The following is a 15,757-nucleotide window of genomic DNA, read 5'->3' as shown; positions in this document are numbered from 1 at the left end:
GTATAAATTATAAAGCATGGGCACAAGGAAGACCTATGTATCAAATTTCTCCAGCTCTAACAACCTCAGAATTTGGCGTTCAGACCAGACTCGGCTATTGATGTTCACTAAGAATATATGTATATACGTTATGGCGTCGGCATGTGTTCTCGTACTTATTACCTAGATTTGTGCAAGCCCAGTATACCATTTTTTAATGAGTATCTTGCTCTTGCTTACATTACCACATAGCTGAAAACCACAAGTTAGTTCTAGCTCAGAGTTATACAGGATAATCAGGAAAGTCAATCTTGAGAGAGCGAGCGTCGGTGGAGGTTACTTGCCCAACATTTTAAATGCGTCTTGGCTTGTATTTGCTTGCGCCAGGTGAGCCTGTCCAGGTGGACTCCCTCATTCATATCCCCCAATCTGCATCAGGTCCCACAGGTACTAGTTGGCGAATTAGTTGCGCAGCTGTCTTTACTGGCCATCTGAAGCGAAGAGGTATCGATGACGTCAAAAAGCGTAATGGCTGTTAGTTGGAAATCTGTAATGACGTCCTCCGTCGGTATTTTGCTGCGTTGATACCTTTGCGACTGCAACCGGTACAAAAGCTAGCGCAACCATTGCACCCTTATTATTATAAATTTAAACTCTAAATATTTTACATTGGTTAAGTCCGCAGTCTTCTTACTTTCTGTATATCTACAATTCACATCGTCAACTTTCAACTCTAAGGGTCCACTCAGTTCAACCGCTCAAAAGTAAGTTAAGTTTGAACTTGTAGTATCAATTTTTAGCTTTTCAATTTTAACATCGATAGAGCTCGTCTTTTTATATCGATGTATATATCGCTTAAATCGAATACTTACAATTTTTTAGCGTTGACACAAGATGTTAGATCACCTAATCTTAAGCACTTTTGTGCGGAACTATATTTAGTGTGCATAGCATAACTGTCGTCCCACGAGACTGAAAATGCAACAATCAAAACAACACAGCTAAAATTTGATTTAAGCAAAAATCGAATAGATTCGATGAATCGTACGCAAAACATCGATTAAATGCGATGCATCGATGTTAAGTCAATATCTCGAATCTCTAGTATTGCATGCTAATAACATATTGATGAGACAAATAGCTTTAAAGTTCGATGCCAGCACACGTTGAAATTGATGATGATTACGACCACAATGGGAATGTAGAATATATTTTGGAAAATGTACTCATGCCTGATGATGGAAGCCCAGAATACAGTCGCCTGAAGGATGATTACAATTCTCAGCTGACATTATCATGTACATGTACGGATAACTGTAGTAACATTGTTTTGTGCTGTCACGGGGACGGCATTAAATACACTCGCGCGAAAGGCGAATTAGTTTTATTATCAAGTGCAGATAAACAATTTCCATCTATTATCGAATGCAATGACCTATGTGAATGCCCGATTACCCTATGCACAAACAGACGAGTGCAGTATGGACCACGCAAAAATCTAGAAGTGTTTGAATCGCCATTGTATAAGTCAAAAGGTTTGCGCACTACCGCTGATATTCCTTGTGGGGCTTTTATCTGTGAGTATGCAGGCGAGCTGTTAACTCTTTCAGAGGCTCAGCGGCGACTGGAACACATTGACAAAAATTGCCTTGTGAACTACATATTATGTCTTAATGAGCATGTATCACCTCAAAGTCATTATCTAGTGCAAAAGCAATTGTTACTAACTATTGTAGATCCAGCTCAGCGTGGAAATATCGGTCGTTATCTAAACCACAGTTGTCAGCCAAACTGTGAGATCTTACCCGTGCGAACAAACTGTCCCATACCAAAAGTTGGTAAGCGATTAGCTTGGACTATAAAAAGTAAAACATGCTTATTTTTGTATGAAATGCTTGTAGGAATCTTTGCAAAACACGATATTTATGCCAATGAGGAATTATGCTTCCACTATGCGGGGGAAGAGCATCGCGAAGGAATGTCTAATGGAAAGCCATGTCTGTGTGGTGCTCCTTATTGCATCGGTGTTATTCCAAATACTCGCATTTAGAAAATAAGTATGAATACAAACTTGGTTTAAAAACTGCTCATTTTTAATAAACGCAAATAGTTTGTGAGTCATTTAAAGTTTATTAGAAATGTCTATACTTAAAGGCGGCAACTTTTTCAATATCCATTCCTCCAAATCGAGCAGCGAGCGTTTCTTTAGCTCGTGCAATGTGTTTTTTAAGGGGGTGAATGTGCCTACTATGCCCAGTTTTTGTAATGATTCAAATGTCTCTAGCCCCCATTCAAGTGGAACTAGTGTATCGCGCTCTCCGTGGAACATAAGAAGTTCAGGAAGCGTGCTTTTTGGAGCATTTTGATTTTCCAGGGATTCATAGACCACAGATTTACGATTAAGGAACGACGAGTGTGCAAATACACCAGCTACACCCGTATTTAGGTGGTAACATGTATGCAAGGCCAAAGCGCCACCCATTGAAAAGCCACCGACAATTATGCGATTCAACGGGATGCCGTGGTCTATTTCATTCTGGATGAGTTGGTGTACAATATCATAACATTGGGACATGCTCTTCTTACTTTCCAGCGCTGCAATATTTACTGATCGTCGATCGAACCACACATTGGAAAGCTGTCCATTTAACGGAGTGTACTTTTGCATTGGAGCAGTGGGATATATAATTTTTACATGCGCTAGGTTAAAATCTCGGCCTAGTAGAAAACGGACCCATTCTAGTAAATTTTGTCCAGTATCACCAGAGCCGTGAAAAAAAATAACAGACGCACTGTATTTTCGTATCGTCGATGTTGACATTTTAGATATTTTATTTTGTTGCGATAGATAAGCAATGTCACGTAAGCTGCAAAGCGGTCACAAAAAATCAGTATGACCAAGAGTACAAAATACGAGCATGCTCTTTGTCGACATAAATATACTGAAAATACCATCTTCTCTGCCATTGATGTCGATAACAATTTGCACTTAAAATTAACTTAATAAGACCACACTATAAATTGTATATGTTCTCATAATACTGGCTAACTTAAGCATAAGCTTAGAGTTCATTGCATATTAGATTAATGGCAAATACAAAAAATTACAAATGTTTTATTGGAATACCCATAATGGTATTTTAAAATTTATGGCAACACTGCGAGCGCTTTAGTTGATAGTTGTTCCCGTTTGCAGTTGTGAGTGCTACGAAATAATAATAACAAACGGTAGTATTATTAATGAATGAACTGCAAATAAATACAAAAATGATATGCATGTTTGTGCTAGATTTTATTCAAACTAATTGCTATAAATGAAAGTGGTCTTCATCCATTGACACTCTAAAAACTAAGATTGAAAAAATACCTACATACATCGCGCTGCTTAACTTATCAGCTGTTGGTACACACACTATTGTCTTACCATTTGTGTATACACTCAATAATAATATTTTCTTTTCAAAGCATATAATAAGTTACATACACAAAATGTTCAAATCTTGATAAATATTCGCTGACATTCGTATGTATATGCAACTACGCGTACTTTATTATAACACGGCAGTTCCATCCCGAAAATCAACAAGTTGTTGGTTGAACATGCAAACAATTGAATGTATAATGTACATAAACATGTGCATTTACATATCAACATGCCTTTATAATAATAAATCAAAAGTTCTTTCGCTCTTACTACTGCCGAATACTTCTATATATCGAGCATTTGTTTATATGCACATACTCATGTACGTATTTGAAGATACTATACATGTATGTGTGCATATGAACATGTGTGCAATTGTGCCTTCTCATCATGATTTGACAATATTTCTCCTTCTCTCTCTCACTTACGCTTTGCCTTTGTGATTATCGCAAACTTGATAAAACAAAAAAACCGTGAAGGGAACTCCTTGCGCTCAAGATAGGCACGTTTTTATGCAGAGTCATTCAAAAAGCACGTCACTTTACCCACACATTTCCAATTGTGTACGCACATGTATGCATGCATATAAAAACATATACAAGTATATTTATGCACGTAACGAAATTTATGAACGTTATCTATGTATATTCAGACTTACATATATTTTAAAATGTTTGTGGCAACTGACTGATTGATGATTGGTGATCAAAGCACCGTAAGGTAGCTAGGATGCTAAATTGTTCACATTATTTATCTGACTTAAGTGATAACTTTAAATATCAGTAGAACAATTTCCATCCATTTTCTTTGACTTATCTGATAACACCTTGGAGACTTAGATCCGCTATAACTATCTTAATTTGAACTAGACATAGACATAGGAGGCATCCTAGCCTAGGTCAGAAGACTACATTCAGTCATTACATAAAGCACCTAGTTCTTAAAGTCTCGGAAGTAATAGAAGGCACAGGTGGACGGGCATGTAAGCAAAAAATACAGTCACCCTTATTTGCTATTTCAGTTAGGCGCTGAGTTTTCGTATTTATAGCATGACACTGCACTTTTTTACTACACCACATGACACCTTTTTATACCCTATACCTACTGAAAATTGTTAAAAAAAAGAAGTAAATTAAAGTAATACCAATGTTTAAAAAATGCAAATTAAGCAAAGAGATTCCGAACACAAAAAGTATATAATGCACATATTCTATTCGATTTAGCCATGTCCGTGTGTAGAAACGCATCGATAACTGTAAAAGCAAGGACATAAAATTGTGAATTTGGTATCCGTTTCTTTAAGCATATGATGAAAAGTTGTGCAAAGAAACTCCAGATCTCGCTTAGTATGCACACATACAAATATTTCACTTTAGATAGTTTCCTCCACTATTTTATTATTTAAAATGTGCATTTTGAGATATATATTTGAGAATAATAAAATTTGAATTCTATTATACCCCTGACAATTTAACGATTGAACATTTAATAAAAAGGTATTTCTATAGCAAGTAAGTGCTCTTGTGTGGGCCAAAGCAGTCTGGAGGCAGATACAGACACAGGGTATACCGTAGTTGGGCATTCCCGTCTAGACCACTTATTTCATAGCGACGATTCGACGCTAACGCTACCTGTTTTGTGTGGATTTTTAGTGAGGCAATGACAAAGCAAATTGGTTCAGTTGAAATCCGGCGTACGCACAATCAGTCCATGTTGAAGGTACAAGCTCAGTGAGCTGATCTTTATAGTTTGTACGTTCAAAGATTCCATTTGAAAAAGGCGCGGAAAAAGGCAACCCACAATACAGGAGAATGTTCTTATCCCATTTAGAAGTACGGTATGTAATAACAAGTAGGAGTGCTATTGTCGAAAGAGTCCGACTAGGAGATACCCTGACCACGCGCCGGCTGTCGGAGCAAACATTCCCGCTTATTTCAATACACATGTACACACAACAACAAAAATCCATTAATTTGCACACACATACACGCACGCCTCTTGCTGCGCAGTTTATATGAGAGTAAATGCCGCATTAGTTCATTGAGGAAAACCAATATTTATAAAAAAACTAGGCTCGCAGTTCCATGATCTCGACCAGAACCGGGTTGAAATCCTGTTTTTGAACATATCCCCCGGTTCTCTTAAGATACGCAGATCCAGAATATTTCACTTTTTGGATAACTCTCCCCGAACCCAAAAAAAAACATCTATAAAGAAACTTGGTATTTCTTTAGAATCATATAATACAATATTTGTGACGATCATAAATTGGCGCTAATGGAAAAAGCATCGCAGCTATAGCATAGACTGCTCAGCAAGTGGTGTCACATGTCATTGTATGTCTGTAGAAGGAAGAATATTTTGACGGCGGTTCGGCGCCGAAATCAAGGAATCTCCTAGTCGGTAACTCCCGATTAGACCACTCTTACTTGTTTATTCGTATAGTGATTGGACTTTGGACACACCTTTCAGTGTTGGCGAGCCTTATCGCCTAATTTTATAAATCGACAAGACGGCGCAACTCCTATAAATAATCAAGTTCACAAAGCAACGAAGAAAAAACATTTTAGTCGAGTGAATCGAATTTTATAATTTGAAAAATTTGGCTACAGGCCAGCGTTTTCTCGATTTGCTAGCCAGAAGTGAATGAAATGGACTACCCGTCATCTTAACTGGTGAACTTTTATTTATTTCCCAATAGTATTACCTGAATATATTTATTTAACATTGGGTATGAGAATATTCCATAGTCGGCCACTCTCGAGCAGACATTTCTTAGGTCTGCGCTGTCTGTTTGATTTGAAATATCCCATTAACGAGGTTTACTAAGATGCAGTCAAGCCTGCAGAAAAGAGAGTTATTGTATATTTAATGAAATCAATGGAAGGTTATTCAAATTTCACCCATTTTATTCTAACATGCAGAATTAAAATGTTTTTTTTTTTTTTAATATATGTATTTTCATATAGACTTAGAGATGAACGAAAATTCAGACAGCTGTTCCCTCTCCACGCCATGCGGGCGTTTCGATACTGCGCGTGCCATAGATGACCACGATGCAACAGATGATGACATGACTTTCTGCATGTCGAACTACGCCAAGGAAGCACTTAAAATGATGTTCATGATGCGTTCACACGGCATGCTAACAGACGTTGTGCTTGAAGTGAAGAAGGAGCTCTTTCCTGCCCACAAGGTGGTTCTTTCTGCTGCATCACCGTACTTCAAGGCCATGTTTACTGGCGGACTGAAGGAGTCTGAGATGTCGCGCGTGCAACTTCAGGGGGTAAGTAAAGTCTAGCTTTATAGATCCAAATTGTTGCTATAATATATGAACAGCATAACTCATTTTGGTAGGTGTGTCCCACGGCAATGGCCCGGATTCTTTACTTTATGTACACTGGACAGATACGTGTCACAGAAGTAACTGTCTGCCAGCTTTTGCCTGCAGCGACAATGTTCCAAGTGCAAAATGTTATTGATGCCTGCTGTGCTTTCCTGGAGCGCCAGTTAGATCCAACTAACGCTATAGGCATTGCTAATTTTGCCGAGCAGCATAGTTGCAGTGAGCTACAGAAGAAAGCAAACTACTTTATTGAACGTCACTTTATGCAAGTATGTTGAGAATGTTGAATGTTGTTCTTACCTTTATTAGCCTCCGTGCTTTGATCGTATCGTAGGTGTGCCAGGAGGAAGAGTTTTTACAGTTGTCTGCATATCAACTGATAGCACTTATCAGGCGGGACGAGCTGAACGTACAGGAAGAACGGGAGGTATACAATGCCGTTCTGAAATGGGTGAAGTACGATGAGGACAATCGGCATTGCAAGATGGAACACATTCTTGGCGCTGTTCGCTGCCAGTTTCTTACGCCCAACTTTCTTAAGGAGCAAATGAAAAACTGTGATGTACTGAGGAAGGTTCCTGCTTGCCGCGAATATCTAGCCAAGATCTTTAAAGACTTAACATTGCACAAATGCCCAGGCGTCAAAGAGCGCACGCCAAATACAACGCGTATGATATTCGTCGCTGGCGGTTTTTTCCGACATTCATTGGACATACTGGAGGCATATAATGTCGATGACAAGACTTGGACTACTTTACCAAATCTGCGCATTCCACGTTCCGGTCTGGGCGCTGCATTTCTCAAAGGAAAGTTCTATGCAGTGGGCGGCCGCAATAACAACATTGGCTCTTCATACGATTCCGACTGGGTAGATCGATATAGTGCTATAAGCGAAACGTGGCGGCCCTGTTCGCCAATGTCCGTACCGCGTCATCGTGTCGGCGTAGCAGTCATGGACGAGTTAATGTACGCTGTGGGTGGATCAGCAGGAATGGAATACCACAATACAGTGGAGTAGTAGGTACTCTACAACATACATAATGAGTTTACAATTAATCCGTTTTATATGTAGCTATGACCCAGACCAAGATCGCTGGACGCTCGTCCAGCCAATGCATTCAAAACGATTGGGCGTTGGTGTTGTAGTTGTTAATCGTCTTCTGTACGCCATTGGTGGCTTTGATGGCAACGAGCGTTTGGCCAGTGTAGAGTGTTATCATCCGGAAAACAATGAATGGAGCTATTTGCCGTCCCTCAATACTGGCCGTAGCGGAGCAGGTAAAATCTTTACCTTATTTACATATATCAAAGAGTTTGTCCTGACTGGCTGACTGTACTCTGATCATTGTCCAGCCAAATCCATTTTTGCTACATATGTAGCTCATTTTTGTACTAAAAGTTCGTTAAGGGTCGAAAGTGAGTACTAAGACGGGGATTTGAAAAATTCGCCCTGCAAGTATGAAGAAGTAGTTGTATCTTTGGTTTAATTGAGGCAAAAGAATTTATATAAACGATAATAAATATGAGCGACGCGACCTGTTTACTAACTTTGTTGATTGGGCCGCAACAGGGCCGTTAAATGTATTAGGAACGTCCGATATGATAAGATCTCAGTAGACATGCCACTTGGTTCTGGGCGCGAGTATGGTAAATTCGTTAACGTCGGCTAATCTCTTCTATGAGATATATGTATGTTTTATTATTACTTTGCCTACGCGGGACGAGTGGGGCAGGGAAACTCGCGATGCGTGACCTAGGAAAATGCCAACTATATTTATTTTTATTATTATTAATATTATTATAGTAATTATTATTATTATTGTTATTATTATTATAATAATAATTATTATTATTGTTATTATTATAAGTCGGGAGCTCCCGACTAGAGCTTCTTGTTCTTAAATTATTTCAGTTTGTAATGCAATACCATATGTTTTAATTTTAGGTGTCGCAGCCATTAATCACTTCATATACGTCGTGGGGGGCTTTGATGGCACACGGCAACTTGCTACTGTAGAACGATACGATACTGAGAACGAGACCTGGGATATGGTAGCGCCAATACAAATTGCACGGAGTGCTCTTTCGCTTACAACACTTGATGGCAAGCTGTACGCTATTGGAGGGTTTGACGGCAACAATTTTCTTTCTATCGTTGAAGTCTATGATCCACGCACAAACACATGGGAACAGGGTACACCATTAAACTCTGGTCGATCTGGCCACGCTTCCGCGGTTATATATCAGCCTTCCTGTGCCACTAGTTTCATGGACTACGAAGAAAGTGTGATGCCAAGGAGGGATGACAGCAATGATGAAAAGCATACCGAATCGCCTCAAAATCCTTGTGGAGGCAGAAGCTCAGACTTTTGCGGCATTACATCCAATATGCAGTTTCATGCGTCTTATGGTGCAAGAGGCTGTCACAACTGCGAGTCGGACATTAAAGCAATAGACGATCCTATGACGACATTACGCAGCATTAAATATGCTGCTAAACAAAATATAAAAAAGTCAAGGCGATGGCAAGATATAAGACGATTTGATAAAATCCTTGCGGACCAGGATCTTAACAGTTGCCATTCATTGTTCTCTATGCCTATAGCACACGACGTGCCTAGTAATCAAATCAATTCCCGACGACGTTGCATATTAATCCCTATGTGTATAGCCATGCAAAACATAATACTTAAGAGTTTCGAATGGCGATATAAAAAGTTCACAACAGCATCATGACAATTATTTGAACCGCCAAACGTACTTTGAATCCAAAAAGTTCCATTTTGTAAATCCAATAATCCTCCATTTACGTTTACTTTCTATTCCATATCAATAACCATTCCAGCCAACCATTTGTACATACATACGACAATTTATAGTTCAAAAAATGTTATTTAAAAACGTTTCTAAGGTGATTGTGTGTATGCTTTCGAGGATATGCAATGTAATATAAAGCCTTTCATAGCCTTAAGTTGTCTTAGTACACTCTAGTTGCACGTCATTATATCAACGCTTAAATTAAGTAGGATAAATATAAACGGAATGTACGTACTTTTGCATTTGAAAATTGTACCACTATAGTTGGTAAGCATATTATAGATAACACCTACAATTTTAATATTATTCATAAACAAAATAGATTATTATATTAGATAAACATTATTTAGGCATTCGACAGTAGTTTCTGAAGAAAATTAGGTCTAACTCTTACAGGTTCTGATATCCTTGCATTCATACATGCGGATGGACGTACGGACAGACAGACGGATATGGCTATACCGACTCGGCTGTTGATGCTGATTAAGAATACATATACTTAATGGGGTCGGGGATGATTCCTTCTGCCATTTACATACATTTGCACAAACATTATACCCCTTTTGACCATTTTTAATGAGTTCGGGTATAAAAAAAAATTTACATAATTAAATAAAAATGAAAGAAAAAAAGCATATCGTAGCGTGAGCCGATGTTCCACTTTACTTGCATAGAACACTGGCCTTGTGGCTCAGCAATGAAATATTATTTTTTACGATAAACTCCGGACCCATGTTAGTGATAGGTCGAGTGTAGACTTAAGGTACTCGTACAGAACTAACACTAAAACCACAAACTAGCTGTGGCATAAGCTACAAAATTACAGCCGGCAAGCCGACTCAGCATAAGTGATAACGCTGCTCTTGCTCTTGCGGTAAGGGCAACGGATTAGGTTACCGCCGCCGACCGTGGCGCTCGTGGCACTGAAGTGAAGAATTCGATCGAGTCAGTATAGTTCTAAATTACTACCTGCAGATGTGCCCGTCAACTTGTTCTTTTATGCTAAAATTGGTTCCAATGAAAATGTACTTATTTGCGGAATGGGAAACAATATACTTGATTTTAAAAACTAAACGAGAAGCTAGCTCTTAAGACGTAACAAATGTTCTCGTAAAACATGATTTCGATATCGATGTCTGAAAAAGGAAAATTTTCAATGATTGCAAACAAACTGATTTAGAAGCACATACGATCAAAATTTCATTTCATAAGTGGGCTGGAAATGCTTTCATTTACTCTATGTACATTTGCACAAAACAGTGAAGACTGTCTACTCAATTTGTATGAGTTCAGGGTATTATATAAAATAGACCAAGCTAGCAATCATTTTATTTTTATATTGTTTATATTGTCTATTTTCAATAGTGGTTCTATTCAATTAAAGACTACGTTGTTTTCTAGGGCGCGGCGGATTCCAGGATACAGGTGTGTTATCAGTAATAGAAACAATATTTAAGCCGCCCATTTGCAAGCCTTTGATGGCAGACTGTAACAATAAACATTTAAACATATGTTATAAACATAATTGTATGTTATAAGCGTAATCTAATTTTACCATTCTGCCTGGGCCAAGTCCACGAACTTTCACTCTAATTGTCTTCCAGCCAAGTTCAACCGCTTTCTGAAGTTGTGCATAAATATTATCACACAATTAGAAACCGCTAAAAAATTGCATCTTACCCCGCTTATGCTAACAGCTGTTGCTTGTGCTGCTATGTTTGTCCCTTTTCTGGTATTTTTGAAACCTTCGACTCCGCAAGATCGAATAAGTCTTGGCACACCTAGAACAAATAAATAATAATTATTACTCTTTTAAGCCTTTGCCGAAATTAATCCCAAAACTAGCCTTTGTAGTCCGTTACTGAAATGATTGTGTTGTTAGGCGACACGCGTATGTTACAGATGGGCAATTCGTTAAAGGGAATACCGTTGAAAAGCTGCGTGGCGGTGCCAGCGTCAGGAAAGGACTTCGCCCTTCTGTTGATATAAATAGATATTATTTATTACATTGAATTAGGTCAATTATTGTGCCTGCACTTACCGGTTAAGAAGCGTGTCAATATCAACAGACTTTTCGCCAATGGTGCCTTCGTCTTTTGCCGGCATGGAGGCCAACATTTCTTTGCGGTCCTCCGATTTTCTTAAAAATGCACTAGTGTGTATATACGAGCTTCTTGGTGATACTGCATTTGCTGTACATTTCTTTAAAAAATGTATTCCAGCCAAAACCGTGGTTTTCATAAACATATTTAAGGAATATAAATTATCAACAATGGTATTTTGTATAATTACATCACGACACTGAACTATCTGGCAGCGCTAATAAATAGTTTACAGTGTTGGTTAATACATTTTGTAATTGTGGATTTTGTGAATGGTCACTGAATGCGTGCATAGAAGAAGCACATTTATTTACACGTGCTTAGATGCAATAGTAAGGCTGGAAATTATTAAAAAATGGCTCTTAAACGATTAAAGAGTTAGTGTCCCACTTGGTTTGTTGAAAACTAGAAAAATATTAATATAATACACTTTTAGCAAAAAAATCAAAGCGTTTAACTGGCAAGCTCAAGCACAAAATTGACAAAAAAGTACGCGAACACAACCGAAAGGAACGTCGCGAGGCCAAAAAGAATCCTAAGAAAGGCAGTAAAAAGCAAAAACTGATACAGATACCAAACATATGCCCGTTTAAAGATGACATACTTAAAGAGGTGGAGGAAGCAAAGAAACGCCAGGAGCATGAGCGGCAAACCCGCCGGGAAATCTATAAAGCAGAACGCGACCAGAACAAATTCAAGTCGCTGGAGTCGATGGTTGAAAATGCCGACATGCGGAGCACTGTGCACGGCATAATGCATGAAAATAATGCTGCTGATTCCAGTGAGAAGAAATACAAGAACGCCACCACCAAGGAACAATCTCTGAAGCAGTACTTTAAAGAATTTCGTAAGGTAATTGAGAATGCAGACGTTGTTCTGGAAGTGGTCGATGCACGGGATCCGTTGGGCACGCGTTGCAATGAAGTAGAGCGAGCAGTGCGCGCTGCGCCTGGTAACAAGCGGCTGGTACTCATTCTGAATAAAGCCGACCTTGTTCCAAGGGAAAATCTTAACAATTGGATTAAATTCTTTCGGCGCAGCATGCCCGTTACAGCGTTTAAAGCCTCCACGCAAGATCAGGCGTCAAAGTTGGGACGAAGGAAACTACGCGACATGAAGAGCGAAAAAGCAATGCAGGGTTCGGTGTGCATTGGAGCTGAGTTGCTCATGTCTATGCTGGCCAACTACTGTCGCAATAAGGGCATCAAAACATCAATACGCGTTGGAGTTGTTGGCATACCCAATGTGGGCAAGAGCTCTATTATAAACTCGCTAACTCGAGGACGTTCATGCATGGTTGGAAGCACTCCTGGAGTGACTAAGTAAGTTTTGATTAATATGCAATTACTTAGAAAAATACTCTCTATAAGATTTTTATATAGGCCCTGTATTTTATGCACTGAAATTAGAAATCTATTTATCTATTTCTCTTCCATATACAAATTCTCTTTTCACTTCGTATTCAGGAAAAAAACGAAACTCCTGGGGGTTTAACTGCGGTTCTATATTTTCAGTAGCAGCAAAATAACATTTCCAATTTATAATTAAACGTTTTATTGAATATATTGCAGACCATATACATAGAATTTGCATTACCTAAAAGTTACGTAAAAATGTAATCCTTACCCAAAATCTATTGAATATGTTGGGCTCAAGTTATGCATTGGGGCTGGGTAATTTAAAAAAATTTTAATTTTGAAACAATTGGTTTGGTTTAGTTTGGCTCATGATAAACAATATGGAATTCTAGATTCGAAAGGGTGTGGTCCAAAGTAAGTTTGCAGCCTGGACATAAATAGAATCAATGACTCCCCCAACTACAAATGCAAAGATTAACTTTAAACTCTCTGTTTATTTCATGAAATATTGAGTGCATTTTTTACACGAAGTATCTTCACAGCTAAACAACGACAAATGCTGATAAATTATTGACTACATATGATTAACTAACTGTTAATATCAAACATAATTGCCGATTAAGTTGTTACTAACTTTCTATTTATTTTCAGGGCTATGCAAGAAGTTGAGCTTGATTCAAAGATCAAGCTTATTGATTGTCCTGGCATTGTTTTTACCAGTATTGCCAGCGAGGGAAACGAAAACGCGCACGCCGTGTTAAAGAACGCTCAGCGTGTAGGCGACGTTAAGGATCCTTTTAGCATAGCAGAGAGCGTTTTGAAAAGGGCCAGCAAAGATTATTTCTGTAAAATGTACGATATTACCAGCTATGACACCTTTGAAGAATTCTTCGCAAAGAAGGCAGCCAGAATGGGTCAGTCAATTTATTTAGTTAATTGTCATTATTTATTATATGTCGTTCTGATTTTCAGGAAAATTTTTAAAAAAGGGCGTTCCAGATGTTGTGTCCGCTGCGCGTAGTGTGCTGAACGACTGGAACACCGGAAAAATCAAATACTGTACTCAACCGCCTGAAATAATCGATAATACAAATGTACATATAAGTGCTTCGATTGTACATTCAGAGGCGCGAGAATTTGACGTACATAACTTTGAGTCTATGGAGACTGACTTACTGAACCAATGTCCTGAGAAATCGGATGATGTTATGGAGATAACGTCGACAGGTCCACTTGAGTTGAGGTCGACGCCTGAAGAAACGCAGATTGCTGCCGCAGAAATAACAGAAAGTGAAACGCAGTTAAAGGGTCGCAAGAGAAAATTGGACGACAATAAGAAGGATAAACCAGATCCTGTGTTGCTTCTAGAGGGTATATCTTTAAACACTATTTTACTTGTCATCTATATAATAAATAATATTTTTTCCAGAGAATCAATCCCTTAACAAAAACATTAAGGAGCTCCAGAAAAAGAAGAAAAAGCAAAATGTTCGGAACGAGAAGAAAATTTCGAAAATAACCGACGTTTTGGACAGCTTTAGTTTAGGTTCGTCATCAACTAATGCTGATAAATGCGACTTCGACCAGGATTATGTTTTTGAATGATTAAACTATAAAAACGTGTTTACAACAATAAAAAATTTATATTTACTGAATTTGATCAAATCAACATTTCGATTTCGTTATTAGCACTTTTTATACAAATGCATTGAAACCCTTTTTGATCCACTGTGTTATTTTTCAATTCAATATTCCATCATGATACAAAGCTGACCCAACTGCAATTAAGAAATTAAAGTTAAAGTAGGATATTTTTTTCACAGTGTGATTACCGATTAAATCAGTCTTACAATGACTTTAAAATTGTATCACTTGGGTAGTGAGTGCTGTCATAAATGTACTTAAACATACATTTAATGCTTGATGCAAGAGTAGTTTTAATAATGGCGAAAAATATCTGGAACATACTGCCGAATATCCATTACTTTCTAGGCAGCCTAACGTCAGCGTTGTAGAAAACCTTTGGAAGCTACTGCTTACTACGTTTAACCAAAGACAACATAAACACTAAGATGATTAACGCCATACAACAAAATGCTATTATGCAGCTTGATATTTTGAAAATTACGGATGTGTAGTTATTCCCTGCAGTGGGTTTGGATGCCGAAAAAACTAATTTTGTTACTTAAATTAGTATTTGCATATGTTTGTTTCATACAAACGTTTTCCGCCAATTTACCACTGTTGTAAGTGGAATTATCCAAATCGCTTCAACGCGTGTTCATTATATTCTTATGTAGAGCTTGGAAAATAAGTTTGATGCAAATCGGATAAAACTTAAAATTCACAAAAAAAAACTTTGAAACGCACTTTCCCACGAAGAAGCTTTGATTTTACGAAAAATGTGAAATTCGCCTCAAATGAATTTTTATATAGATCCTTGGATATGGAGGGATTTTCCATCAGATTAATTTTGACAAAAATGTTTAAACAATTGTTTGTGGCCGATCGGATGGTAAACAACGAAGTTTCATATAAACGTTTTGCGCGTTTTTTCCTCACTTGCGGCTGTAATTTTCCGAAACCCCGTCTTAACGTGGTTTATGGTATAAGTACTTGTTGCGGCTAGAAACACCCTGTAGTATAATACATACAAGCTTAGATTGTTTCCCTAAAACCGTTCAATATAATTGTAAATCTTAAACGGTGGTTTTTAAACTAATAATAATTG

General features: G+C 38.0%; 5 protein-coding genes across 8 annotated transcripts; 3 read left to right on the top strand and 2 right to left on the bottom strand.

The window, feature by feature from the left end:
- Positions 1–1,093: 1,093 nt before the first annotated feature.
- Positions 1,094–2,053, top strand: LOC115764993 (probable histone-lysine N-methyltransferase set-23). Of its 3 annotated transcripts, none has more exons than XM_030708330.1 (3): positions 1,094–1,556; positions 1,716–1,817; positions 1,881–2,053. In XM_030708330.1, the coding sequence occupies exons 1-3, from the start codon at positions 1,133–1,135 to the stop codon at positions 2,027–2,029; spliced, it is 675 nt and encodes a 224-aa protein (XP_030564190.1). In that variant the 5' UTR covers positions 1,094–1,132; the 3' UTR covers positions 2,030–2,053. The 3 variants fall into 3 exon arrangements, with proteins under 3 accessions (XP_030564190.1, XP_030564191.1, XP_030564189.1); XM_030708331.1 differs by having other exon boundaries at positions 1,095–1,283; XM_030708329.1 differs by having other exon boundaries at positions 1,095–1,817.
- Positions 2,054–2,089: 36 nt separating this feature from the next.
- On the bottom strand, positions 2,090–2,844 carry LOC115764994 (lysophospholipase-like protein 1). The gene has a single exon (XM_030708332.1). It carries the CDS (start codon positions 2,798–2,800, stop codon positions 2,102–2,104), a length of 699 nt encoding a protein of 232 aa, XP_030564192.1. The 5' UTR covers positions 2,801–2,844; the 3' UTR covers positions 2,090–2,101.
- Positions 2,845–3,182: 338 nt separating this feature from the next.
- On the top strand, positions 3,183–10,018 carry LOC115764871 (kelch-like ECH-associated protein 1). 2 transcript variants are annotated; one of them, XM_030708149.1, is made up of 6 exons: positions 3,183–3,207; positions 6,373–6,689; positions 6,761–7,018; positions 7,084–7,766; positions 7,822–8,027; positions 8,695–10,018. In XM_030708149.1, the coding sequence occupies exons 2-6, from the start codon at positions 6,381–6,383 to the stop codon at positions 9,483–9,485; spliced, it is 2,247 nt and encodes a 748-aa protein (XP_030564009.1). In that variant the 5' UTR covers positions 3,183–3,207; positions 6,373–6,380; the 3' UTR covers positions 9,486–10,018. The 2 variants fall into 2 exon arrangements, with proteins under 2 accessions (XP_030564009.1, XP_030564010.1); XM_030708150.1 differs by lacking the exon at positions 3,183–3,207 and adding an exon at positions 5,226–5,240.
- Positions 10,019–10,892: 874 nt separating this feature from the next.
- Positions 10,893–11,882, bottom strand: LOC115764873 (28S ribosomal protein S11, mitochondrial). Its single transcript, XM_030708152.1, has 5 exons — positions 11,608–11,882; positions 11,413–11,543; positions 11,247–11,347; positions 11,122–11,187; positions 10,893–11,052 (listed from the first exon to the last, which is right to left on the bottom strand). Exons 1-5 carry the CDS (start codon positions 11,811–11,813, stop codon positions 10,945–10,947), a joined length of 612 nt encoding a protein of 203 aa, XP_030564012.1. The 5' UTR covers positions 11,814–11,882; the 3' UTR covers positions 10,893–10,944.
- Positions 11,883–11,946: 64 nt separating this feature from the next.
- On the top strand, positions 11,947–14,681 carry LOC115764872 (guanine nucleotide-binding protein-like 3 homolog). The gene is made up of 5 exons (XM_030708151.1): positions 11,947–12,045; positions 12,105–12,990; positions 13,678–13,940; positions 13,999–14,397; positions 14,456–14,681. Exons 1-5 carry the CDS (start codon positions 12,024–12,026, stop codon positions 14,629–14,631), a joined length of 1,746 nt encoding a protein of 581 aa, XP_030564011.1. The 5' UTR covers positions 11,947–12,023; the 3' UTR covers positions 14,632–14,681.
- Positions 14,682–15,757: the final 1,076 nt, after the last annotated feature.

Source organism: Drosophila novamexicana, unplaced genomic scaffold (genome assembly GCF_003285875.2).
Source record: "Drosophila novamexicana strain 15010-1031.04,08,12 unplaced genomic scaffold, DnovRS2.1 tig00000877-arrow-arrow-pilon, whole genome shotgun sequence".
Taxonomy (NCBI): Eukaryota; Metazoa; Arthropoda; class Insecta; order Diptera; family Drosophilidae; genus Drosophila; species Drosophila novamexicana.
Note: the sequence above shows the minus strand (reverse complement) of the source record. Positions and strands in the feature narration are given on the sequence as shown.